General features: G+C 66.6%; 3 protein-coding genes across 4 annotated transcripts; 2 read left to right on the forward strand and 1 right to left on the reverse strand.

Moving 5' to 3' along the window:
• Positions 1 to 6,492: 6,492 nt before the first annotated feature.
• Positions 6,493 to 10,849, forward strand: SLC35F6 (solute carrier family 35 member F6). The gene is made up of 6 exons (XM_054819330.1): positions 6,493 to 6,625; positions 8,607 to 8,679; positions 8,751 to 8,922; positions 9,351 to 9,563; positions 9,720 to 9,830; positions 10,062 to 10,849. The coding sequence occupies exons 1-6, from the start codon at positions 6,549 to 6,551 to the stop codon at positions 10,532 to 10,534; spliced, it is 1,119 nt and encodes a 372-aa protein (XP_054675305.1). The 5' UTR covers positions 6,493 to 6,548; the 3' UTR covers positions 10,535 to 10,849.
• Positions 10,850 to 11,248: 399 nt separating this feature from the next.
• Positions 11,249 to 17,111, reverse strand: CLU (clusterin). Of its 2 annotated transcripts, none has more exons than XM_054819323.1 (9): positions 17,001 to 17,111; positions 15,435 to 15,542; positions 14,507 to 14,655; positions 14,169 to 14,339; positions 13,645 to 14,062; positions 12,956 to 13,069; positions 11,938 to 12,164; positions 11,509 to 11,690; positions 11,249 to 11,423 (listed from the first exon to the last, which is right to left on the reverse strand). In XM_054819323.1, the coding sequence occupies exons 2-9, from the start codon at positions 15,517 to 15,519 to the stop codon at positions 11,417 to 11,419; spliced, it is 1,353 nt and encodes a 450-aa protein (XP_054675298.1). In that variant the 5' UTR covers positions 15,520 to 15,542; positions 17,001 to 17,111; the 3' UTR covers positions 11,249 to 11,416. The 2 variants fall into 2 exon arrangements, with proteins under 2 accessions (XP_054675298.1, XP_054675296.1); XM_054819321.1 differs by having other exon boundaries at positions 11,249 to 11,426.
• Positions 17,112 to 17,884: 773 nt separating this feature from the next.
• LOC129204052 (uncharacterized) lies at positions 17,885 to 22,747 on the forward strand. The gene is made up of 2 exons (XM_054819291.1): positions 17,885 to 17,988; positions 18,315 to 22,747. Exon 2 carries the CDS (start codon positions 18,468 to 18,470, stop codon positions 22,278 to 22,280), a length of 3,813 nt encoding a protein of 1,270 aa, XP_054675266.1. The 5' UTR covers positions 17,885 to 17,988; positions 18,315 to 18,467; the 3' UTR covers positions 22,281 to 22,747.
• The last annotated feature ends 741 nt before the right edge of the window (positions 22,748 to 23,488 follow it).

The raw sequence follows: 23,488 nt of genomic DNA on the forward strand, positions 1-23,488 counted from the left end.
TCCGAAAGTGAGAATTTCCTCGGGATAAGCCTCTGTTTGCCTCTCGCCTGACTTTTCCCATGGATGAGGGAGAGGGGGAAAGGAAAGGCTCAGCTTTGAGCTCTGCCGGGGCTGCGGCATCCTTCGGTGGGCTCAGCGGGAGAAGGACCTCGGGCTGCCTCTCCCATCCTGCCGTCACCCACTGATGAGCCGAGGCTGGAGGGGCCCCTGCAGCAGCTTTTCCGTGGGAGCCCCCCGAAACCCAGCAGAGCCGTATCCCTCCTGGTCCTGCCCATAGCAGCACCTCTGCAGCCTTCACTCCACGGCACGGGCTGGAGACGTCCCTTTGCTCCTTGCAACAGCCAAGAAGCGTCCAACGATCGCGATCTGCTGCGTGACCCAAGGATGACAGGGCTGACCCCCCCCCCCCGGCTTGGGCTGTGTGGGGAAACTGAGGCACAGACAGGAGGAGGACGAAGAGGAGATCTGGGGGTACCTCGAGTGGCAGCTGGGTCCAAACCTCTAAGGGGCTTTGGGCACCGCTGATGGCCAGGACGCACCAGGATGGAGGGGACATGCCACCTCCATGGCTGGGGCTGTCAGCAGAGCTCTGGGCTGCTCTCCCACCTTTAAGGGGACAAACCCCTCTCCCTCCAAGCCCGGGTGAGAGCCACCACCTCATCTAATAACACTAGGCCTGCAAAGAGGACATCTGTCTTGGCAGGAGCTGGTGGAGAGAGCGGCTTATCTGAGCAGAAGCTTTTGCCCTGTCCGAGGGTGCACCCATGGGTATGCTGGAGCCTCAGGGTGCTGGGTGCTTCCCTGGCATTGGGTCCCTCTGCGAACCCCTCCCTCCTGCCCCTGGGATGGAGCCATCCCTCCATCCTCCTCCACCTCCAATGCTTCCATCGGGAAGACAGGATGCCGAGCCAGCTGGAGCTTTGGTCTGATCCAGTATCACCATTCCCAGGGTGTAACTGGTCACCCAGGCTCCCAGCCCTCTGCACGCAGCCTGCCCAACACAGCGCAACCCCCCGGCACTGGGGCAGCTGGGGACAAAGTCACTGGTGGGTTGGGGTGGACCTGCTGGTGGTGACACAGTGGTGGAGATGCTGCTGCTGTCCAGAGGGACCTGGAGAGGTTGGAGGTCAGAGGGGAACCTTGTGAAGTTCAAGGAGAAGTTCAAAATCCTACCTCCAGGCACCGGTACGTGCTGGGGGCCACCCAACTGGAAAGCACCTCGGTAGAAGAGGACCTGGGGATGCTGGTGGACACCAGGTTGACCGTGAGCCAACAACATGTCCTTGCCGCAAGGAAGACTGGGGGCATTGTGAGCTTCATGAGGCAAAGCGTTGCCAGGAGATGGAGGGGGGGGATCCTTCCCCTCTGCTCGGCACTGGTGGGTGCTGGGTCCAGTGCTGGGCTCCCCAGTCCATGAGAGACATGGATATATTGGAGAAAGTCCAGCAAAGGGCCGTGGAGATGGTAGACTGGAGCATCCCTCCTAGGAGGAAAGGCTGAGGGACCTGGGGAGCAGAGAAGGCTCAGGAGGGTCTCACCATGGCTATAAATACCTGATGAGGAAGAGGATGGAGCCAGGACCTTCCCAGTGGTGCCCAGTGACAGGACAAAAGGCTCGGCCACCTCCAGCGGGTCCCCCAGCCCCACCATCCACTTTGGGAAAAGTGGGGCATCCCCAGGGGAGCGCTGGGGACCCGCCGGGGCTGGGCTCTCTGTGCAGGCAGGTCGCCGTTGCAGGCAGGGGACGGGGTGGGAGCCAGGACACCCCCACGGCCGGGGGCTGAGGGGGGTCCCTTGCGGAGGAGCCGCCGGCAGCAGCCCGGGGGGGGTTAGCAGTGCCTGAGCCGTCCGCTCCCGCTGCCTCATCCCGGGTCATTTTTTTTTTCTCCCTCTCAAAGCATTTAAATTTTCCTTGTCAGCCGTAGCCCAAATATTTACAGTCCGCTGGAGTGACTTAAAATTCCTCCCTGGTATTAAGCAGCGCGGCCGCTCGCTCATGGCTGCGGGGGAAGCTCAGCCCCGGGCAGACGGGACTCATCCTGCCGCCTCCTCCAAGCCATGAGGAAGAGGAGGAGAGAGGGGTGGGAGTGAAGGCCGCTGTCCTGGACGAGAAGGGGCCGGGTAGGGGGTGGGAAGCAGGTGGAGAATGGGCAAACTGAGGTTTTTAATGGAGCCAGAAGAAAAAGAAATGCAAGCTTGCACAGATCTGGTTTCTAAAGCCATTTTCAGTAAATAGGAATTTAATTTTTGTAAAAAGAGCCTTATTAAATATTTTTGTTTTCCCTTCCCAGCTCATTAAACCCAGAAAAAGCTCCGGCAGACACTGCTGGGCGGGGGGGGAAATCCTTATTTTTATTACCTCGACCTTCTTCCTGCTCCATCCCACACGTGGCCTCAACATCCCTATTGCTCTGCACCAGGGTCCTTTGGGTGCTGAGGGCATCCCGAGGCAGCTGGGGGACTTGGGACCCCGAGGACATGTTGGGGGCCACCACTCCCTGTCCCCAGCCTGCCCTCTCAGTGATGCGAATTTGGGGAGAGGGAGAGGTGCTGGAGAGGATGCGGCTGCGGGATGGGGAGTGCCAGCCGCACCGGTTTGGGGACCCTGAGCTGGTGATGGGGACACTGGGGTGACCCGGGGGGGTGGAGGGAAAACGCTGCAGCCAGTGACATCTCCACGGGCAGCATCATGTCATCCTCCGTGGCATGAGGTCACTCTGGGGTGATGTCACTCCCTTCCTGACCTCACCGGGGTGGGCTCTGCCTGGGGGCACGTGGCAGCACCGGAGGCAGCTCCCCAACCCCTGCCCGCAGCGTGGAATTGGGAGGTGCCCCGAGGAAGGGCCACCCCGTCCCTCAGCCAGCATCGGGGCAACCGCTTTCGCGCCCGTGATGAAGACAAGGCAGAGGCAGGCAGCAGTGTCCCTGCCCACACCTGCCCACCTCTGCCCACCGCCCTGGGGCAAAGTGCGTGTTTGAAGGTGGGGGGAACCAACCCCCCCAGGAAAGGGCAAACAGGGAGGGATGGGAACGCTCCGGCTGGCAGCCCCGAGCCCAGGGAACCGGGAACAGAGCCCGGGAGATGGAAGAATTAAGCGCTTCTGTTAATGAGGGGCCAGGCCTCATGGCCTCATTAATTACGTGGGGCCCGGGAGCATCTCTGGGGGGGTGTGGGGGGTGCACATGCACTGACCTGCAGGATGGATGAGTGTGGGCAGGAGGTGCCACCGTCCCCACGCTGCCACCCGTCCCCGCTCCTCCTGGCATCCCGCTGCAGAGTGTCCCGGGGGGCTGGGTGTCCCTAATGTCCCATCTCCTCCCCCCCGGGGACCCCCCACGCGAGTGTCTGTGCGGGGTTGGCACCGGGTGGGCACGCATGTACGTGTTGTGCAGGGGACTTGGGAAGTCCCTGGCTCTGCCACCGCTCGCCCACGTGTCCTTGGGACACTCACCCATCCCGGGGCTGGAGGAGGGGGACAAGCACGGGGGGGGCACAGGGGACCAACCCCAGCTGGCCCAGCCCAAAGCGTCCCCACGGGTGACACAGTGTCCAGGGGGCTGCCTTCCCTGCCGTGCCCCCCACCCCTTCCCCAGCTTATCACCCGGTATTTTCCACGGGTGAAGGCTGCGGGGAGGGGGAGGAGGGGGGGACACAGGGGGTGTTTGTCTTCCCGGCTGGAGCGAGGGGTGACGAGAAAAGGCCGGGCACTCCGTGGCACCAAAGAAGGAGAAGTCGGCGGGACCCGGAGGAGGCGGCTGCGTCCCGTCCCGCTTCCTTCGCCCCTTCCCTTCGGACGCGGCCGAGCGGCTACCAGGGGGGTCCCCGCCGGGGGGTGTGGGGGGGTCGGGACGCACTTGGGGTACGGGGGTCACCGGGGGTCCCGGAGGAAGATCCACAGCCTGAACGGCGGCGGGTGCCCCGGGCTGCTGGGTGTCCCGGGGGTGTGGGGGGGCTGCTCTGCCCCAGCCCTGTTTCGGGAGGGCCCCCCCCACCACAAAGCCACCAGAGCCAGTGCTCGCTCCCCGCTGCATCCCCCCCCAAGGATGTGTCTCTGTCCCCTCCCCATCACACCCCCCCCCCAGGGATGAGTTTCGGTCCCTCCCCGCAGCATCCCTGGGGGGCAGCGAGGGCAGGAGATGATGCCCACGCCTGCCCTGCCCACCCGTGGCCCCCCCCAGCCGCGGGAAGGGTTAACTCTGATCAGCGCAGACAGCCTTGGCGAAGGCCCTTGGCGTGGGTTTTTCTCCCCCCGCCGCCTCCCACGGGTCACGGCCGCCGGGGCTGACGTCGGATGGAAAAACAATTTATCTCCGGCTGGCGGAGAGGCCCGGGGGGGGGGTTGTGAAACAGCGGAGCCCGCTGCCAGGTGTGGAGGGGCCCCCCGGACCCCTCGGTCGGGGCGGTGAGGGGCTGGGGATCACGGGTGGGTGGAGAGACCTCGGGGACCAGGGCTGGGGGGGGCACTGCCCCCCGAGAACCTGCCCTGGGGGGGAAGGAGCTGGGGGAGAGGGGGCTGCCCTGGAGCTGCATCCGTGAGCGAGGGCCCTGAACCCCCCGGGTGTCCTGGGGACGGCACCCCCACCCAGTCCGCAAAGGGTTAGTCCGGGCAGGGTTAGTCTAGGCAGGGTTAGTCTAGGCAGGCTTAGCCCAGGCACGGTTAGCCCCAGGCAGGGCAGAGTTTAGCCCAGACAGGGTTTAGCCCAGGCAGGATTAGCCCAGGCAAGGTTAGCCTGGACAGGGTTAGTCCAAGCAGAGCAGGATTAGCCCAGGCAGGGCAGAGTTTAGCCCAGGCAGGGTTAGCCCAGGCAGGGCATGTTTCAGCCTGGGCAGGGCAGGGTTAGGCCCAGGGAGGGCAGAGTTCAGCCTGGGCAGAGTCAGCCGAGGCACGGTTAGTCAAGGCAGGGTTAGTCTGGGCAGGCTTAGCCCAGGCACGGTTAGTCTGGGCAGGGCAGAGTTTAGCCCGGGCAGGGCAGGGTTTAGCCCAGGCAGGTTTAGCCCAGGCAGGTTTAGCCCAGGCAGGGCAGGTTTAGCCCAGGCAGGGTTTAGCCTGGGCAGGGCAGAGTTTAGCCCGGGCAGAGCAGGGTTTAGCCCAGGCAGGTTTAGCCCAGGCAGGGCAGGGTTAGCCCGGGCAGGGTTAGCCCGGGCAGGGCAGGGTTTAGCCCGGGCAGGGTTAGCCCGGGCAGGGCAGGGTTTAGCCCGGGCAGGGTTAGCCCGGGCAGGGCAGGGTTAGCCCGGGCAGGGTTTAGCCTGGGCAGGGCAGGGTTTAGCCCGGGCAGAGCAGGGTTTAGCCCAGGCAGGTTTAGCCCAGGCAGGGCAGGGTTAGCCCGGGCAGGGCAGGGTTAGCCCGGGCAGGGTTTAGCCTGGGCAGGGCAGGGTTAGCCCGGGCAGGGCAGGGTTAGCCCAGGCAGGGTTAGCCCGGGCAGGGTTAGCCCGGGCAGGGTTAGCCCGGGCAGGGCAGGGTTAGCCCAGGCAGGGTTAGCCCGGGCAGGGTTAGCCCGGGCAGGGCAGGGTTAGCCCAGGCAGGGTTAGCCCAGGCAGGTTTAGCCCAGGCAGGGCAGGATTAGCCCAGGCAGGGTTAGCCCGGGCAGGGTTAGCCCGGGCAGGGCAGGGTTAGCCCAGGCAGGTTTAGCCCGGGCAGGGCAGGATTAGCCCAGGCAGGGTTAGCCCAGGCAGGGTTAGCCCGGGCAGGGCAGCCAGGGAAGGTAACCCGGGCGGGGTGCGGGTTCCGCCGCTCCGGCCTGGCCCGGGAAGGGCAGCGGGGATCCGAACCCTGCACCACCGGCGCCATCTGCCGGCACCGCCGCGGCGGGGACACGCGTGACACGGGGTCACAGGCACATCGCCATCGGGGACCGCGGCACCGCAAACCGACCCGGGGAGCTGGGCACCGGGGGAACGCGGCGTAGGGACCGGGGCACCGGGATGCCGGCACGGGGACCGCGGCAAGGGGAACCACAGAGACACAGCGTGGGGAGCGCGGTCTGCGGGGACCGCGACACGGGGACGGTGGCACGGCAGCAGCCTGGGCAAGTGGCACCGGGGCCGGCAGCACCGGGACAGGCAGCAGCAGGGCAGGTGGCACCGGGACAGGCAGCAGCGGGACAGGCAGCACCGGGACAGGCAGCAGCGGGACAGGCAGCAGCAGGGCAGGTGGCACCGGGACAGGGAGCACCGGGACCGGCAGCACCGGGACAGGGAGCACCGGGACAGGCAGCAGCGGGACAGGCAGCAGCAGGGCAGGTGGCACCGGGACAGGCAGCACCGGGACAGGCAGCAGCGGGACAGGCAGCAGCGGGACAGGCAGCACCGGGGCAAGCGGCACCGGGACCGGCGGGACCGGCAGCACGGGGGCCGGTGGGGGGCGGGGCCATGGATGCTATGGGCGGGGCCAGACGCTGCGGGGCGGGGCGAGACCAGTGGGGGGCGGAGCGGTGCGCGTCAGGGGGCGTGGCCGGGCGGGTGAGGGGCGTGGCCGGGCGGGTGAGGGGCGTGGCCGGGCGGGCAGCCCCGGTGCAGGGCGGGAGGCGGCGGCGGCGGCGGCGGGGCCATGGCCTGGTCCCGGTACCAGCTGGGCCTGGCCGCCCTCATGCTGCTCACCGGCTCCATCAACACCCTGGCGGCCAAGTGAGTCCTCCCGGCGGCTGGGGAGGGACCCGCATCCCCGGCACTGGGGTCCGGCAGCGGCCCCGGCCCCCCCCCCCCCCCTCGGACACGGGCCCACCGTGCTGGTCGGGGCCCTCCCTGTGGCCTGTGCCCTGCCCCAGGCCCGGCGCTCCCCCCTCCCCGGGGGGTTGGAGCCGGCCGTCAGGCCCCCGGTCCCTTCCTTCCGTCCCAGGGTGTCACAGCCCGGGGTGGGCTTCAGGGAGGCGTGCGGCCGTGGGGCGGGCTGCCCTCGGGCCTCCCCCCCTGCCCTGCCCTGCCCTGCGCGGGGCTGGGGGCCCCTGGCGCTGCCCCAGGCCGGCCCAGGGTCCGGGCTGTGTTGGCAGAGTCCCGGGACCTGCCCTCTGCCCGCCCCCGGCGTGGGGGGCTGCATTGTGCTGTGGGGGGACAGGCCCGGGCTGTGGGGTGCCCCGTAGTGATGGGCTGCTGCTGCTTGGGGGGCCCAGCTCCCGGCGGTGGAGGGGGAAGGGGGGGCTGCACGGCCAGCCGGGGGTCTCCACCCCTCTTGTAGGTGCTGCCGAGGGGTGCGGGTCTCCCGCTGTGGGTGCAAGTGCCCCCCAAAACCAGGTCCCTGCACCCATTTCTGCGCTTCAGCTCACCCCAAAAGCCAGGCAGGAGCTGGGTTGAGCCCCTTCGCACAGAGATCACCCTTGGGGTGCTCCTGGCCCTCGTGGCGAGGATGAGGACGGTGTTCCTGAGAGCTGCCTGGGCAAGGCAGACCTGCTAGGCCGGCTCGTCCCGGTGCCGCTGGGCAGACACGTGGCTGTCGGGGGGTTTCACCGGGTGGCCAGGCTCCAGCTGGCCCCAGTGTTGCAGAAGATTGAGGTCTCCAGATGGGGAAACTGAGGCACAAAATCCCCACGGGGCAGAGCAGAGCCGGGAGATGGCACCGAGCTCTCAGCCAGCTCACGAGACTCGTGTGCGGCCGACAAAGCCTCTTGTGAAACACGGCCGTGGTGGAGGGGCTGCGGTGTGTCAGCCAGCGCTGACTCACGCCAAAATCTTGCTGGCCTGGCTGAAAACCCCTCGTCGAGTGGCGAGGGACGGGCTGGGGATTGCCCTGGTCTCTGCTCGTGTCCCGTTTCCCCGAGCTCAGCAGGTCTGTGGCACGGCTGCAGCTCAGCATCAGCAAAAAGCGGATGAAGGGGAGGTGGGTGCCTGCCTGCCTGCGTTGGGGTGCTGTGCCGCTGTGCTGGGGGTGTCCTGGGGGCAGGCAGCTGGCCACCGAGGAGCTGGGGTCCCCTCCCAATGCAGATGGTCCTAGAGAGGGGAGATCCTCGCTGAAAAGGGCCACGAGGACCTGTGCCACAGCCTGTGGTTATCCAGCATTGCCCTCTGTGCTGCTTGGAATACCCAAAAGAGGGGGTTTGTGCCCCAAAACCATGGCTGGGAGTATGAGCAGTGGGAGCTGCTGCCCCCCAGCCTGCGATTCAGCATCCTTTGTGGGCCCTCTGTCCCTCCACCCCCAAGTCTTCAAGGCCGGTGACGTAGGGAGGAGGGAAGGGGTCGGGGTGACCCCCCACGGCGCTGTCCTGGCCCCCCCCACCCCCCCAGCATGAGACGGTGCTGCCTGGCCGGCTCCGGCCGCGCGTGCCGGCAGTGATGGGCGCGGGGACACCGGATCGTGGGGCTGTGCGACACGGCGGTGTCCGTTTCCCTGCCTGTCACTCAGGGCCGGGAGCGGGGCCAGGAGCTGCCGGCAGGTTGGGGCAGCCGCACCGCTGTCTCCTTCCCCGCTGTCTCCTTCCCCGCTGTCTCCTTCCCCGCTGTCTCCTTCCCCGCTGTCTCCTTCCCCGCTGTCTCCTTCCCCGCAGACGTCCCGTCCCCAGGCTGGCACCTCGGGGGGCTGGCGGCCCAGAGGACAGCCCTGAGCTGGCTCTCAGCGTGCTTTGACTCTCCCACGGCCTCCTGCTCTAACCACCACCCTCTCTCCTTTGCCTCGTAGGTGGGCCGATAACTTCAGCGCGGCCGGCTGTGGCGGGACGGAGGAGCATGGCTTCCAGCACCCCTTCCTGCAGGTGAGCCCCCGGCCCGGGGCAGGATAGGCCTTGCCGGTGGGGCCAGCCCCCCTCACCCGCCTCTCTCGCAGGCCGTGGGCATGTTCCTGGGTGAATTTTCCTGCCTGGTGGTGTTTTACCTGCTGGTGTGGAGGGATCGGCGGAGGCCGGAGCCCAGCATGGCGCCGGCGCAGCCCTTCAACCCACTGCTTTTCCTGCCCCCCGCCCTCTGCGACATGACTGGGACCAGCATCATGTACGTGGGTAAGTGCTGGGGACAGGGACGCCGCCTCCGTCCCCCCTTGTCCTGCGGGGACCTGGCTGTCCCAGGGGCCAGATTTGGCAGTCAGGCTGCAGGACTCCGTGGTGCATTCAATTTTGGGGGAGGACAACCCCGAAGCCGGTTGGAGGGGTCTGAGCAAACACTTCCCGCCCATGCAATGAGTTGTGGCAGGGCTCAGTAAGCTGCGTTCCTCGGGGAGCACGGGGTTCCCGTGGAGCGGGGACGTGGGGCCGTGCCCTGGCACAGAGCCTCTCTGCTGTCAGCTCTAAGTAGGAGCGGGGGGAGACGGCGTCGCTGCCCCTTCCTCTGGTTAATCACTGATCTGCTCCTAATTACCGCAGCAGACCGTTAAGCAGAGGAGCGGTGGCGTTAGCGCGTGCGACTCATCGACGTGTCTCTCCCCACGCAGCCTTGAACATGACCAGCGCCTCCAGCTTCCAGATGCTTCGAGGATCTGTCATCATCTTCACCGGGCTCCTCTCCGTGGCCTTCCTGGGCCGCAAGCTGGAGCTGAGCCAGTGGCTGGGCATCCTGGTCACCATCGTGGGGCTGGTGGTGGTGGGGCTGGCTGACCTGCGCAGCTCCCACGACCAGAGACACAAGCTCAGCGAGGTGATAACAGGTACGTGGTCCTCAGGGAAGGTGGGATGGCCACGGTGGCGGGGGATACCCTCCCTGCGGGGCACGTGCCAGGCTCTCCGGGCATGGCTGTGCGGCGCTGCCCGTCCGGTGGGCACGGGGATGGGGGCTCAGCCTCCCCTCTCTTCTCTCCCCGCAGGCGACTTGCTCATCATCATGGCGCAGGTGATCGTCGCCATCCAGATGGTGCTGGAGGAGAAGTTTGTCTACAAGCACGACGTGCACCCGCTGCGGGCCGTCGGCACCGAAGGTCTGTCACGACGGCAGCTGTGGGGTGGGGGGGCTGAGTGCTGGAGGGGTGCCGCATCCTGCAAACCCAGCCTAGGGAGTGCTGCTTTCTGCAGGGGGGGGGTCTGCAGGCTGCAAAGGGGGTGCTGCTGGGCGGGGGTTTGGGTCCCACGGAGCAGGGAGGGTTAGCTGGGGTGGGGGACGGGCAGCCTCAGGTGGAGCCAGCACCCATCTGCCACCCACTCGCACCCAGGTTTCTTCGGTTTCATCATCCTGGCCCTGCTCCTGGTGCCCATGTACTACATCCCGGCGGGCAGCTTCAGCGGGAACCCTCGGCGGACGCTGGAAGACGCCCTCGACGCCTTCTGCCAGATCGGCCACCGGCCCCTCATCGCGCTGGCCCTGCTGGGGAACATCAGCAGCATCGCCTTCTTCAACTTCGCCGGCATCAGCGTCACCAAGGAGATCAGTGCCACCACCCGCATGGTGCTGGACAGCCTCCGCACCCTCGTCATCTGGGCCGTCAGCCTGGCCGTGGGCTGGGAGACCTTCCACGGCCTGGAGATCCTGGGGTTTGGGGTGCTGCTGGCGGGTGCTGCTCTTTACAACGGTCTGCACCGGCCCCTGCTCGCCCGCTTGCCCTGGCACGCGGAGGAAACCGGCGGGGCGGCCGAACGGGAGGGTTTGTTGCGCGGGGAGAACACGGCCATCAACAGTGAGAGCTGAGCCCTCGCTGCCCCGTGTCCGGCTTGGCCGTGGGGTTCGTTTCCCCAGAGCACCTCTCCGGCGGCGGTGCGGCGGTGGCGGTGACGCCGGCTGCCGTTTGCAGGAGAAGCCTCTCCCCTACCGCGCTGCAGGGGCTTGGGGAGGGTGAGGCTGTGCCTGCCCTTCCCGGTGGGTAGCAGCCCCCCAGCTGGCTCCCCGGGGGAGCTGGAAGCCTCTGCCCCTGGTCCCAAGGGGCTTTTGGGGGGGTGGTGGGGCTGGGGCTGGCCCCGCTGCTCCCCAACCTGTGTCCCCCCTAATAAAGTGCATCTGCCAGCGGCTCGCTCCCCGGGTGTCGGTGTGTGCTAGGTGTGGGGAGGGGCTGGGGGTGACACGGGGTCCGGCGGGGCTGGGGGACAGGGTCTGGCACCCACGGCCCTGCTGTCCTTGGCAGGAGGGTGGGTGCCGAGTGCCCCCCTCCATCCCAGTGGTGTGCAGGATGTGATCCTCGCTGTCCCCGAGGAAAGGAGGGGACCCGGACCTCACACAGGGTTGGGGGAGAAGGCAGCGAGCCCCTGTGGCCTCGTGGGGGGCTCCTGCTGCCCAGATTTGGGGGGGCTAGGTCCTTCCCCCCCCATTTCACAGTATCTGCTGATCATCCCGACACGCACAGACGCTTTTTGCAATGTTTATTTGCTCGGCGGGGCCCGTCCCAAAGACGCACAGGACAGCGCAGTCGGGGTGTCCAACTCTACCTTTATTTTCTGTTTGTTTGGGGCCCGCGGTGGGACCCCGGCAGCGGGGGGGGGGTGCGCGGTGGCGGTGGCATTTGACCCCCTGGTATGGAGACGGGGTGTCGGGGGGTGGCTTGGTGGGGTGGCGGCAGCGGCGGGGTGCGTCGCTCGTCTACTCTCTGCTGGAGGAAGGATGGGAAGGGGTGAGCCGCGGCATGGCCCCCCCCCAAGCCCTGCCCTGGGGAGGGGGGGTCCCAGACTCACATGGCATTTTGCTTGTAGTGCTGAAGCGCCTGCTCGGCCACGATCTCCATAAAGCGGGGATCGTCCCAGGAGATGTCCCCGGGCACGGTGAGGGACAGCGGTTCCGAATCGAAAAGCTGCACCGTCACCTGTGTGTCGGGGGGGGCTGAGGGGTCCTCGAGGTTGGGAGCCTTGGAGATGACCTGGAGCGGGGGGGACAAAGCAGGGAGAGTCGGGCTAGCCCCCGCGCCAGCCCCCAGCCCTGGCACCCGGCCCCGCGGCCGGTTATTGTGCTGAGAAGCGCCTGGTCGGGCGCACAATCGCCTCTTTCTCCCCCTGACCCACTTTCCGTGGCTGCCGGCCCTGCCGGGGGGGGGGGTAGGAGAGGAGGAGGGGGGGTACCACGGCAGAGGCGGGGGGCTTGGGCTCTCCGGTGCCGGCAGGACTCACCGTGGTGACCTGGAGGAAGCCGTCGCCGCCTTGGGTCAAGTTGGCCAAACGCGAGACCCAGCCGAACTGGTGGTTGAGCTGGTCCAGGAGGCTGGTGGTGTTGAGCATCTCGGCTTGGAAGGCGCGGAGGAGGTCGTCGTAGCGGCGGGTGAAGCGTTCGGCCAGGCGCAGCGCGTCCTCCAGCTGTTCCCGCAGCTGGCTCTGGGCAGGGTCCGTCTGCCAGCAGTCTGGGGGGGTGGGGGGGTTTGGGGGGGCATCGGGGCTCACCCCCAGCCCTGCTGCATGCATCCCCTGGTACCCCCCAGCCCTACTGTATGCTTCCCTTTGCACCCCCCCCCCCCCAGCCCTGGTGCATGCACCACCTTGCACCCCACCATATCTCACCCCCCCAGCCCTGCTGCGTGCCCCCCTTGCACCCCACCACATCTCACCCCCCCCTTCCAGCCCTGCTGCATGCCCCCCCCTTGCACCCCACCATATCTGTGGTCCCCCCCCCAGCCCTGCTACATGTCCCCCCCCTTGCATCCCATCACATTTCACCCCCCCAGCCCTGCTGCATGCACCCCTTTGCACCCCATCACATTTCACCCCTCCCCAGCCCTGCTGCATGCACCCCCTTGCACCCCATCGCATCTCACCCCCCAGCCCTGCTGCATGCACCCCTTTGCACCCCATCACATTTCACCCCCCCCCAGCCCTGCTGCATGCACCCCCTTGCACCCCATCACATCTCACCCCCCCAGCCCTGCTGCATGCACCCCCTTGCACCCCATCACATTTCACCCCTCCCCAGCCCTGCTGCATGCACCCCCTTGCACCCCACCGCATCTCACCCCCCAGCCCCGCTGCGTGCCCCCCCCTTGCACCCCACCGCATCTCACCCCCCCAGCCCCGCTGCGTGCCCCCCCCTTGCACCCCATCACATCTCACCCCCCCAGCCCCGCTGCGTGCCCCCCCTTGCACCCCACCGCATGTCACCCCCTACACGTGCCCCCCCCGAGCGCGGTCCCCGGCTCACCCACGGAGAGGATCTCCCGACACTTCTCGCACTCATCCCGCATCCGCAGGCAGCCGGCCGAGTTACGCCGGATCTCCCGACACACCATGCGGTCGTCGCTGAAGTTACGGGACTCTGCGGAGAGCCCAGCCCAGCCTCAGCACCCCAAAAACACCACGGGGCGGGGGGGGGGCAGCACCACAGACCCCCCCAGCCCTGGGGCAGAGCTGCAGGGCCGGCCCTGGCCAACACCCCAGGGTGCTGGGGGGGACATGACATAAAGTGCTTTTTCCAGGGAATTTTGACACCCCCCCCCGGCTGTTTTAGCCAGGGCCGCGGTGGCAGACGGTGACAGCACCAGCAGCCGGGCTGCAACCGGCGCTGCCGGCCCAAAACAAACACCTTCCCGGGCCGACGGCGGCTCTGGCAGCCAAGATTTAGGGGGGAGGAAAAAAAAAAAAAAAACCAAAACAAAAACCACCCAACCCAAAAACCCAGCCCAGCTCTGCAAACAGTGGAGCTTGTGATTCCTGAGCTCCCATGGGGATTCTCTGCTGTGTCGTAGGAGGGTTGAGCTCATCCTCTAATTTAGTCACCCCCTAATAAGAAGCGGGGCGGGGGGGATTTTGCCGGGAAGCCTGGCCATAAACCTGCCGCTTCCAGCCAAGCTGGGGGAGCCCACGACACCCAGCCCACGGCGAGCACCCTACCTGGGGCAAAGCCACCCAGCGGGTGCTCCCAGCCGCCCTGCACCTCCTCCAGCATCCGCTGCGTCATCTCAAAGAGCGGCTGGAAGAGGTGGTGGAAGCCGTGGTGGGGATGCTGGAAGAAGGGATGCAGCTCCCGGGAAAACCTCTCGCTGCGCGGGGAGAGGCGGATGTGCTGGATGGGAGGACGGAAAGCCTCTCGGAAAATGCTGAAGGGTGCATGGAAAAAGGGAGACAAGCGGCCGTAGACCTGGGTGCTGTCCTGGAAGATGTCGTCCACCTCATCCTCCAGCAATCCGAAACGTTCTTCCAAATCCTTGAACCGCCGCTCCTGCCGCTGGTCCCGCTCCAGCAGCGAGTCGATGCGCTCGCCGTTCACCCAGATGGAGAAGGGCGAGGAATGGTTCAGGAATTCCTCCAGCTGCCGGGCAGGGGAGCAGGATCAGGCCAAAAATCTGTGCCTGCCTCCCCCCCCCCCCCCCCCCCCCGCCCTCCCCAGCATCACCGGGTGCCGTGGGACCGCTCACCTGCCGTCCCACCAGCCCCGAGCCGCTGCGGCACGTACGGGAGTAGAAGCGCATGCAGGTGTGCTTGAGGCAGGGCTTGCACTCTTCCCAGAGTGCCAGCATCGTGTCATTGCACACCTCCTGCTTCGCCGCCAGCTGCTGCTCCTTCTCCCGGGCCAGCTGCACCGCCTCCTGCAAGGCACCCGCGTCCAGCCCCGAGGGCATCGCCCCGCTCCCCGGACCCGTGGGTCCGGGGCACAGCACCCCCCCAAGCCCTTCGGATACACCCAGTGCGGTGTGGGGGTATCGCAGCCCGGGGGACCAGGGTCGGAGCAGCCACCCTCCTCATCCTCACCCACCTCTTTCCTCCTCTTGGTCTCCTCCAAGGTGTGCAGGATGGCTTGGTGGTCCTTACTGGTCCTGTCCATGAGGGTCTTCATCTGCTTCACCCCGTTGATGGCGTTTTCCACCTCCGTGTCGATGTATTTGCTGCCGGCTGCCGACATCTCTGGGGGGGGGTGGAGGAAGAGCATCCCTCAGCCGGCTGCTCCCAAGGCGGCGGCGGTGGGAGCCCCGCCAGCGCGCACAAATATTTGCGGGTGCAGAGTCCTGTTTGCTCGCCAACGGCCTGATTCCACTTCACAGAACCCGAGAAAAGTGACCCAAAATCTCGCCCGGGCTGGGGCTGTGTCTCCCTGCCTGCCACCCCCAACATTTGGGCAGCGCTGCCCGTGAGTCCCCGTCTGCCCCCCAGGAACGGCCGTCGGGCTGGGCTGCGCCGTTCCCCCTCCGGCCATGGCCACCAGCCCTCGCCCACCCAGCCCAGGGGGGTCTCGGGGGGCAGGATCTTCCTTTCTCCCCCCCCCAACATCCAGCCCCAACCCTGGGCTCCCACCCCCCCCCCCGGGATGATGCTGTGCCCCCCCATCCACCCCCCCCAGGGATGATGCTGGCCCCCCCCATCCACCCCCCCCAGGGATGATGCTGTGCCCCCCCCATCCACCCCCCCCAGGGATGATGCTGTGCCCCCCCCATCCAGCCCCCCCCCCAGGCACAGCACTCCCCCCATCCCACAGCCACCCCGTTTGCTCCCCCAGCCTGCAGGGAACAACCCCCACAGCCCCCAAAAATGAAAAGCTGTGCCCCCCCTAACGCGGTGGGTCCTGCATCCTCCCCACCCAGCGCTGCCCTGGGCACGGTGCTGCCAGGCCCCCTGCCCGCCCCACCGCACCCCGCGACACCCACCCGGGCTGCCCCCCCGCACCCCCCGCCACAGCCCCCACTCACGCTTGAGCTCGCTGGGGGGGACGAGGGCCTGGCCCCCCTCCCAGGCAAGCAGGAGGCCGAGCAGCGAGAGCACCAGCAGCGCCATGCTCCCGTCCCGGAGGCAGCTGCCTGCGCAGGCAGAGCGGGGGCTCAGAGCAGGATCTGCCCCCCCTCCCCCCCCCGGACACGGGGCTCTGAGTCAGCAGTGGGGACCAGCCCCCCCCCCCCCCGACACAATTTTGGGGCACAGTGATGGTTGAGCTAACGCCACGTTACCCAGGGGAGCCGGGGGCTGCAGCCCATCCCCGGGGGGGGTGGGGGGGTCCCTGGGCAGCGGGGTCCTGCCTGCAGCCTCGGCTGGGGGGGCTGGGACGCAAAGCCCTGGCCCCCCCCCCCCCGCCTGCCTGTGGGACAAACAAGCCCCAGGCCCGGGGCCAGGCGGGGCGGGCGGCCAAGACGGTGACCGGGCACGGATTTCCCCCCACCGTGGGAGCCAGCGCTGCCTTTCTTCTCCCCTAGCCCCCCCCAGGGTGAGGGAGAGAAGCTGGGGGGGATGCGGGGGGGGCCAAAGTCAGGACAGGGCTGGGCTCCTGCCAGCTGCAGGCAGGGATGGGCAGGGATAGCACCCCCGAGAAGGGTGCCATGCCCAAGGCACCCAGCGCTGGCACCCCTGGCTCCCCCCTCCCCAGCATGGGAGCCGCCAGCCCCCCCGGGGTTGTGCAATGGCACCAGCCCCCCCCCCTTCCCCAAAAAAATGATCGTGCAATTAGCTCAGCTACAGCGCGGCTACCAGCCCCCACGAGATTGTGCAATGGCCCAGCTGCAGTGGGGCTCCAGCCCCCCCCCAGCAGCACTGGCCCGGTGCCCCACAGCACCCATTGCAGCACCCATTGCAGCACCCATTGCAGCACCCATTGCAGCACCCATTGCAGCACCAGCTGCGGGCACTGCTGCAGCCCCCCTGCACTGCTGCCCCTCAAATAACACACCCCCCCCCCAGCCTGGCCCAGCTCCATCCTGCCCAGCCCAGGGCATTGTGGGAAACTCCCTCCCAGTGGGATGAGCATCCACCCGCTGCATCACCTCCCCCAGCAAGGCCCGGTGGGGTGGGGGGCACCCTGGGGCGCACAGCCCCCCCACTATGCCCTACAGCAGGTCCCCCACCCCCAGGGGTGGCCATGGCCCCCTCATGGCTGACCCACAGGCATGACCCCTGCACCCCCAAACCAGGCATGGACCCCCATCCCTCCCACCCCACTGCACCCCAGCCAGGGCAGGGGCACCCCGGGGGGACCCCCGTGTCCACAGTCATGGGGGTCCTGCAGGGGGGGGCTTCCAGCGCTGGCTGAGACCGGCAAAAACTCATTGCATAAAGGGAAGGGAAGGGAAGGGAAGGGAAGGGAAGGGAAGGGAAGGGAAGGGAAGGGAAGGGAAGGGAAGGGAAGGGAAGGGAAGGGAAGGGAAGGGAAGGGAAGGGAAGGGAAGGGAAGGGGAAGGGAAGGGAAGGGAAGGGAAGGGAAGGGAAGGGAAGGGAAGGGAAGGGAAGGGAAGGGAAGGGAAGGGAAGGGAAGGGAAAAGAACCCGTACCTGCGGTTGGCACCCCTGGCGAGCTCCGCCGCGGCCGCCCGCCCCCGCCCGCCCCTATTTATCCGGCCGCGGCGCTGCGGGTCCGCCCCGCTCCGGCCCCGGAGCTTTCTGGAACCGGCGGGACCGGCCGCGGCCCGTCCCGCCCCCCCCCCCCGGCCGGTGCCCCCCCCCGTTCCGTCCCGCCCCCCCCCGCCCCGTGCCCCCCCGGCCCGGCCTGTCGCCCCGACGCCGCGGGGATGGGCGCGGTGCGCGGGTGGGCATCGCCCTCCCAAAACGGGGGGGGGGGGGGAACGACGGGGACCTTGCGCCCTCCCCGGAGACCCCAGGGCACCCCAAATCCGGGTGCTGCAATCTGGGGGGGTAAAACCTCGCCGGACACTGCGCATCCCAATACCCCCCCCCCAAAACCCCCGTCCCGGGGGACCCCTATTGCCCCTCCCCTGGGGTGCTGCAGCCACGGGGGGGGCTGGTGTTAACGGGGCATCCCCTTCCCACCCGCGGCCGCGTACCAGGGGGGGCTACATGGGGTCCCCCCCGCACCACCCCATCTCCTCTTCCCTCCCCAGAGCTACAACATCCCCCACTGCCACAGGGGAAACTGAGGCACCCCCCCCCCCCCCCCCCCCGCCCTCCGGGCCCGGCCATCGCCCCCCCGAGCCCTCCTCGGGCTCCCCCAGGGCCCCCCAGCCCGAAACAGCACCCCACCCCCCTACCCCCCCCCTCCGGGGCGATAAATAACTTTCCGGCTGCTGATCACGGCCCAGTACAAAAATGCAACTTTGGGAACTGGGGGAACCGGTTGGCGCCCAGCGAAGGGGCGGGAGCAGCGCGCAGGGGCTGGGGAGCTGCTGCCCCCCCCAAAAACACGCCCCGCCCCCCCCTCCCCCCCGCCACGCCAGGAGGAGGGAGCAGCCCACGGCCCCGCGGGACAGGAGCCCCCGCCGGAGCGTCCCTGGCCCGGTGCAGCGCCCGTCTCGGACGGTGCCTGGTACGGAACACGCGTGGGGGGGGGGGGAAGCGTGTGCTCCCGGGATGCGTGGGGGGGAGTGGGGGTGCACGCGTGGGGGGGGGGAGCGTGTGCTCCCGGGATGCGTGGGGGGGAGTGGGGGTGCACGCGGGTGCAAGCTCTCCCGGGACCGCACAGGGGACATGTCCGTGCATGTTCTCCCGGGAGCGTGTGCGGCACACGCGTGTGCAGGGGAGGCACGGGCTGCCCGGGGCCATGGCGGTGCGTGTTTTCCCGGAAGCGGGCTGAGCCCTTGGTGCCTTCCTCCCCCTGAGAGAGGCCTGACCAACCTTCCTCTTACCCCCCAGATTCCTCCTCCTCCCCGGGCACAGAGCAGCCCCGTAACGTTTTCGCTGCCGCAGACGGACATCCCTCGGTCCTACCGCAAGCCCCCGTGCCGCCGCGGTGCGAGGCGAAGGCTGGCGGTGTGACACCCGGTTTCCTCCCCGGTTTTCGGGGCGATGGCCTGTTTCTGGAGCAGGAAGGGCAAGCGGAATGGGGGTCTCCCCCTGCCAGTAACCTCGCAAGCGGTGGAAGATGCCGTCCCTCAGCAGCCGGCGGCGGGGGACCTGGAGGAAGAGTTTGCCAGGTTCCGCTGGCCCCAGCACCCCGGTAAAGGCCGGCGGCTGAGCAGGACCCTGCGGTTGCTGTGGCAGGTGGGATGGCTGAAAGATGGGAGCAAGCAGTGCCGGGCTTCCGGAGGAGCCGAGGAGAGCCGGAGAGCTGCCAGGATGCGGGCTGTCGAGAGATGCACCGAGCCGGAGGAGCCGCCGGAGGAGCCAGGGACCTGCCGAAAAGCCACCCGAGGTGGGGAAGCCCAGCAAGAAAAGCAGATGGCCTTGGCGACGGTGGTCAACATCCACAGCACGGTCCCATACGTCAGGGAAGACGGTTGGGATGAGCCGATCGTCAGGTGCGAAGCATGGGATGAGGACGTGCCAAGGGGAGGTGATGGCCATGGGGATGAGATGGGTCAAGCTCAGCCCCTGGTCCAGGCAGGCGCCAGCGGGGATGAGAAGGGAAGGACCACCAGCTCTCCCCGGAGCCTGGGGTTGTGGGTGGAAGACAAGGATGCTGCCACCATCCCTCGAGGGGATGGGCATGGGCAGGACTTTAAGCCTCCATCCCCAAGGTGTGGGGAGGAGCGGAGGAAGCAAGTGTGGGAGAAGCTGCAGCGCCTGGGAGAAGACATGGCAAGGTGGGAAGGGAGGTCCGTGAGAGACCTGGCAGTCAGGCTGATGGAGATGATCCTGCAGACAGAAACCGAGATGTACCCTATGGAGACAGGGAACAAGAGTGACCGGCTGGAGCAGGGGCAGGGAGGAGCGAGAGCCAGGGTGGGCAGCTCGGAGGTGGTGGGTGCTTTGATGGACATCTGTGCAGACATCACCACGATGCAGCAGTGCCCGCGGCTGCAGGACCTTGCCATGTACCGCGACGTCCCCGTCTCCATTGGTGGGACCGTGTACGGGGATGATCAGCACCTCCCTGCCATGCCAGAGCCGCTTGAGAACGAGCAGATCTGGGAGGACCCTGACGATGACCTCCTGGAGCAGGGACGTCCACCAGCTCTTCCTAGGCCTGCGGCGCTGGCCCGCTGTCTGATGGTGGCAGAGGTTGGGAGCGAAGAGGAGTGGAAGGAGGAATTCCCGCACGTGTGGTCGCAATACGAGATGGACTGCGGGCTGGTGTCCGGGGAGGAGGAGGTGAGCGGGGCACCGGTGCCCTTCAAACGGCAACCCCCATTTCCAGCAGCCATGGAAGACGCCGTGGCGAACATCCTGCAGGACCTGCTGAATAACGGCGTGGTGGTGGAAGGCATCTCTTCCTCCAACAGCCCTTTACTGCCCATCCAAAAGGCCAACGGGAAGACCTGGCGCCTGACGCTGAATTGCAAAGCCATCAACAAGGTCACCCCCAGGGTGGTGGCTCCGGTTGTCCTGAACAGGACCAAGCTCGTGGCGAACCTCAGCCCCAAGAGCCGGTATTTCTCGATGGTGGATCTATCGAACTCCTCCTTTGCCATCCCCTTGGCAGCACGCTCCAGAGCCAGGTTTGCCTTCACCTTCAGAGGCCGGCAGTACCTCTTCGCCCGGCTGCCCCAGGGCTTCCACAGCACCACCTCCATCGTGCACGGCCGGGTGCTTCAGATGTTGTCCCAGCTGGCCCAAGGAGATAAACCTTGGGTTTTGTCTTTCGTCGATGACATCCTCATCGCTGGGAAAAGCCAAAAGGAAACCAAAGCCCGAACGAGGAGAGTCCTGGAGCTGATCCAGAAAACAGGCTTTAAAGCCAAGTTTGAGAAGGCGCAGCTCGTCCAGCCCAAGGTGGACTACCTGGGGATGACAATCGGGGCCGAGGGGCGAGAGATCCAGGCCAGCAAGCTGGAGGCCATCAGCAAAGCGCCCAGGCCGTGGGATGTCCACGACCTCCGCTCGCTGCTCGGGCAGTTTGGCTCCTTGCAGGATCACATCCCCGACTACTGGGAGCTGGCCCGGCCGCTCCACCGCCTCACCACGAAGCGGGTGGAATGGGAATGGGGAGCGGAGCAGGAGCAGGCGCTGAGCCGCCTGAAACACGCCGTCCTGACTGCGCCCACCCTGCGATTCCCCGATAAGTCCCAGCCCTTCATTATCAGGCTAACGACCAGCAGAGAGACGATAGGAGCTGCCTTGCTGCAGGAGGACCAGCGGGGACGGCTGGTCCCGGTGATGCACAGATCCCACATGCTGAAGGACCACGAGGTCTCCTACCTGCCGCAGGAGAAGGGGTGCCTGGCGGCGGTCTGGGCCGTGCAGGCGTTTGAGACCCTCACGGGGCCGGCCCCCATCCTTATCCAGATGCCCCATTCCCCTCGGAGGTGTCTCCTACGGGGCGAAGCGTTGGGGTCCCACGGGACGAACCCGCACCCGGCGCGGTGGACTCTGCTGCTGGTGAACGGGGGGGAGATGGCGAGGGGACCCCAACCTGAGTGGGGACACCCCCCTGGCACCCCGGTGCCCACCGCTCCCCCCCTACAGCAGCTGCCCTCCCACGTCCCCAAGGCCAACGTGTGGTTCGTGGCCAGCGAGAAGGTTCACTCCGTCGGCTTTGCAGCGGCCAACCTGGAAGAGCGGTGGCTGCTCGGGGTGGCCGAGGGTGACTCGGTGCTGGGCGCGGAGCTGGTGGCCCTTGAGCAGCTCCTGTGCCATCACCGATGCTCCTCACCCCTCTATTTGTACACCGGCTGCTGGTCCTTGGTGGAAAGTTTGCAAAGCCAGACCGGCGAGTGGGAGCCTTGGGCGAGCTCCGGCGAGGGTTTATGGCCGAGCATCTTATGGTGGGTCCACACCAACCCAGGGATGCTGCACGTCAGGTACGTGGGAAGGGACGGGAGCGAGGACCCGGAGGAGAGGGAGTGGAGCCAAAAAGTGGGCAGGAGGGCCGAGGCGATATCTGGCAGGGCTGAGGGCAGCTGGCAAATTTGGGAGCCTTCGAAGCACGAGAGGCAGGAAATAATCGCCCAGTGTCACAGCTATTTGCACGAGGGGGTGACGGGGACCCTGGCAAGGGTGCGGCAGGTTGCGCCCTGGGAAGGTGACAGCGGGCAGGTGGCCCGTTGGGTGCAGAGCTGCCTGAAGTGTGCTGCAGGCAGGGACGGAGCAGGCAGGGTGCTGCCCCAGCGGGCAGAGGGGCCGTGGTCGCAGCTCCAGCTGGGCTACGTCAATGGCCTCCCCGAGACCAAGGAGGGGCACTGCTCCCTCTTGGTGGTGGACGATGAGTTTTCGGGGTGGGTGGAAGCCTTCCCGATGCGGGAGAGGACGGCGAAGGAGACGACCGAGGTGCTCTGCAGGGAGGTTTTTGCACGGTACGGGACACCTTGCGCCATCCGTTTGCCGCGCGTGCCACGCTTCCTCTGGGATGCTGTGCAGCCGGTGATGGAGGCATCCGGCACGAAGCTCCTGTGGGACACCCCGCAGCTCGGCCAGGCGAGACCGGCCATGGCAGCCCTGCTGCGGCTGGCCCGGCGGGCCGGCAAGGAGTGGGTGAAGATGCTCCCCTTGATCCTGGCGGGGATCAGATCCGTCCGGGTGCAGGGAGGGGTGCTAAGCCCTTACCAAATTATTTTTGGCTTCCCGTTGGAGATGCGGTGGGGATGTGAGGGGCAAGTCTGTCCCCAGGGCAACGTCCTCCCCTGGCTCAGCCGGCTGCAGGAGGACAGGGCCGGCTACAAGGAGCGGATGGAAGCCGCGCTGCTGGGGGGCTGCCCGGAGGGGGATGCTCCGTGGCCATAGTCCCCCGTTTCCTCCATGAGATTGCTGTCTCTGTGTGTTCTGTCTCACGTTATGGGGTGAAAATGGGTGTACTGGGTTTGCTGGGGGGCTTTTAGGCAGGACTGGGGGGCTTTTAGGCAAAACTAGAGAGCTTTTAGGCAGGACTAAGCAATGCCCAACCTCTTCTTGCTATGATGTTCAAGCGCAGGGAGGGAAGACTTGCTGGGTATACTGGTTTTGGCTGGGATGGAGTTGGCTTTTTTCATAGGATCCGGCACGGTGCTGGGCTCTCCAGCTGTGACCTCAATGGTACTGGGAGCACTGGGATGGTATTACCATCCCCAGACCCATCGGGCTTGGAGGAGCTGGGCCAGCTTTTACTCGGGACCGTGGGAGCTGGTGAGCGATGGCCTTGGCATCACTTGCTTTGGTTTATTTATTTCTGTCTTTATCTACTTCTCCTTCATTTATTAAATGATTTTTATCTTGACCCACAACTTCTCTTGCTTTTCCTCTTCCTTTCTGGACTGGGTTTGGCTGGGATAGAGTTAAATTTCTCCATAGCAGCTTGTGGTTTGGATTTGGGCTGAGAACAGTGTTGACCTCAGAGCCCACCCAGTGCCACCCCTGCCATGGGCAGGGACACCCTCCACTAGCCCAGCTTGCCCAAAGCCCCATCCAACCTGGCCTTGAACACTGCCAGGGAGCCAGGGGCAGCCACAGCTTCTCTGGGCACCCTGTGCCAGGGCCTCAGCACCCTCACAGGGAAGGATTTCTGCCTCACATCCCATCTCCATCTCCCCTCCTGCAGCTTCAGGCCATGCCCCTTGGCCTGTCACTCCCTGCCCTTGGCACCAGCCCCTCTCCAGCTTTCCTGGAGCCCCTGCAGGGACTGGAAGGGGCTCTAAGGTCTCCCCGCAGCCTTCTCTTCTCCAGGCTGAACCAGCCCAACTGAATCCCATCTCAAGCCTCAGCAGCCTTTGGGAGCAGTGGAGGAGGAAAGAGGAGCCACCAGTGTCCAACACCCGAGTCTCAACCCCCGTAGTGACCTCCAGATGATGACCTTATGCTCCTCATGGTCTTCAGAGGGTTGTGGGTCCATATCCCTCTCCATCACTCAGGTTGTAGCTCTCCAAGCCCCTCTGCTACTTAAAATCACAGAATCATTTAGGTTGGAAAAGACCCTTAAGATCATCACGTCCAGCCATTAAACCAAGTGATGAAGGCGA

This window comes from Grus americana, chromosome 3, assembly GCF_028858705.1.
Source record: "Grus americana isolate bGruAme1 chromosome 3, bGruAme1.mat, whole genome shotgun sequence".
NCBI lineage: Eukaryota > Metazoa > Chordata > Aves > Gruiformes > Gruidae > Grus > Grus americana.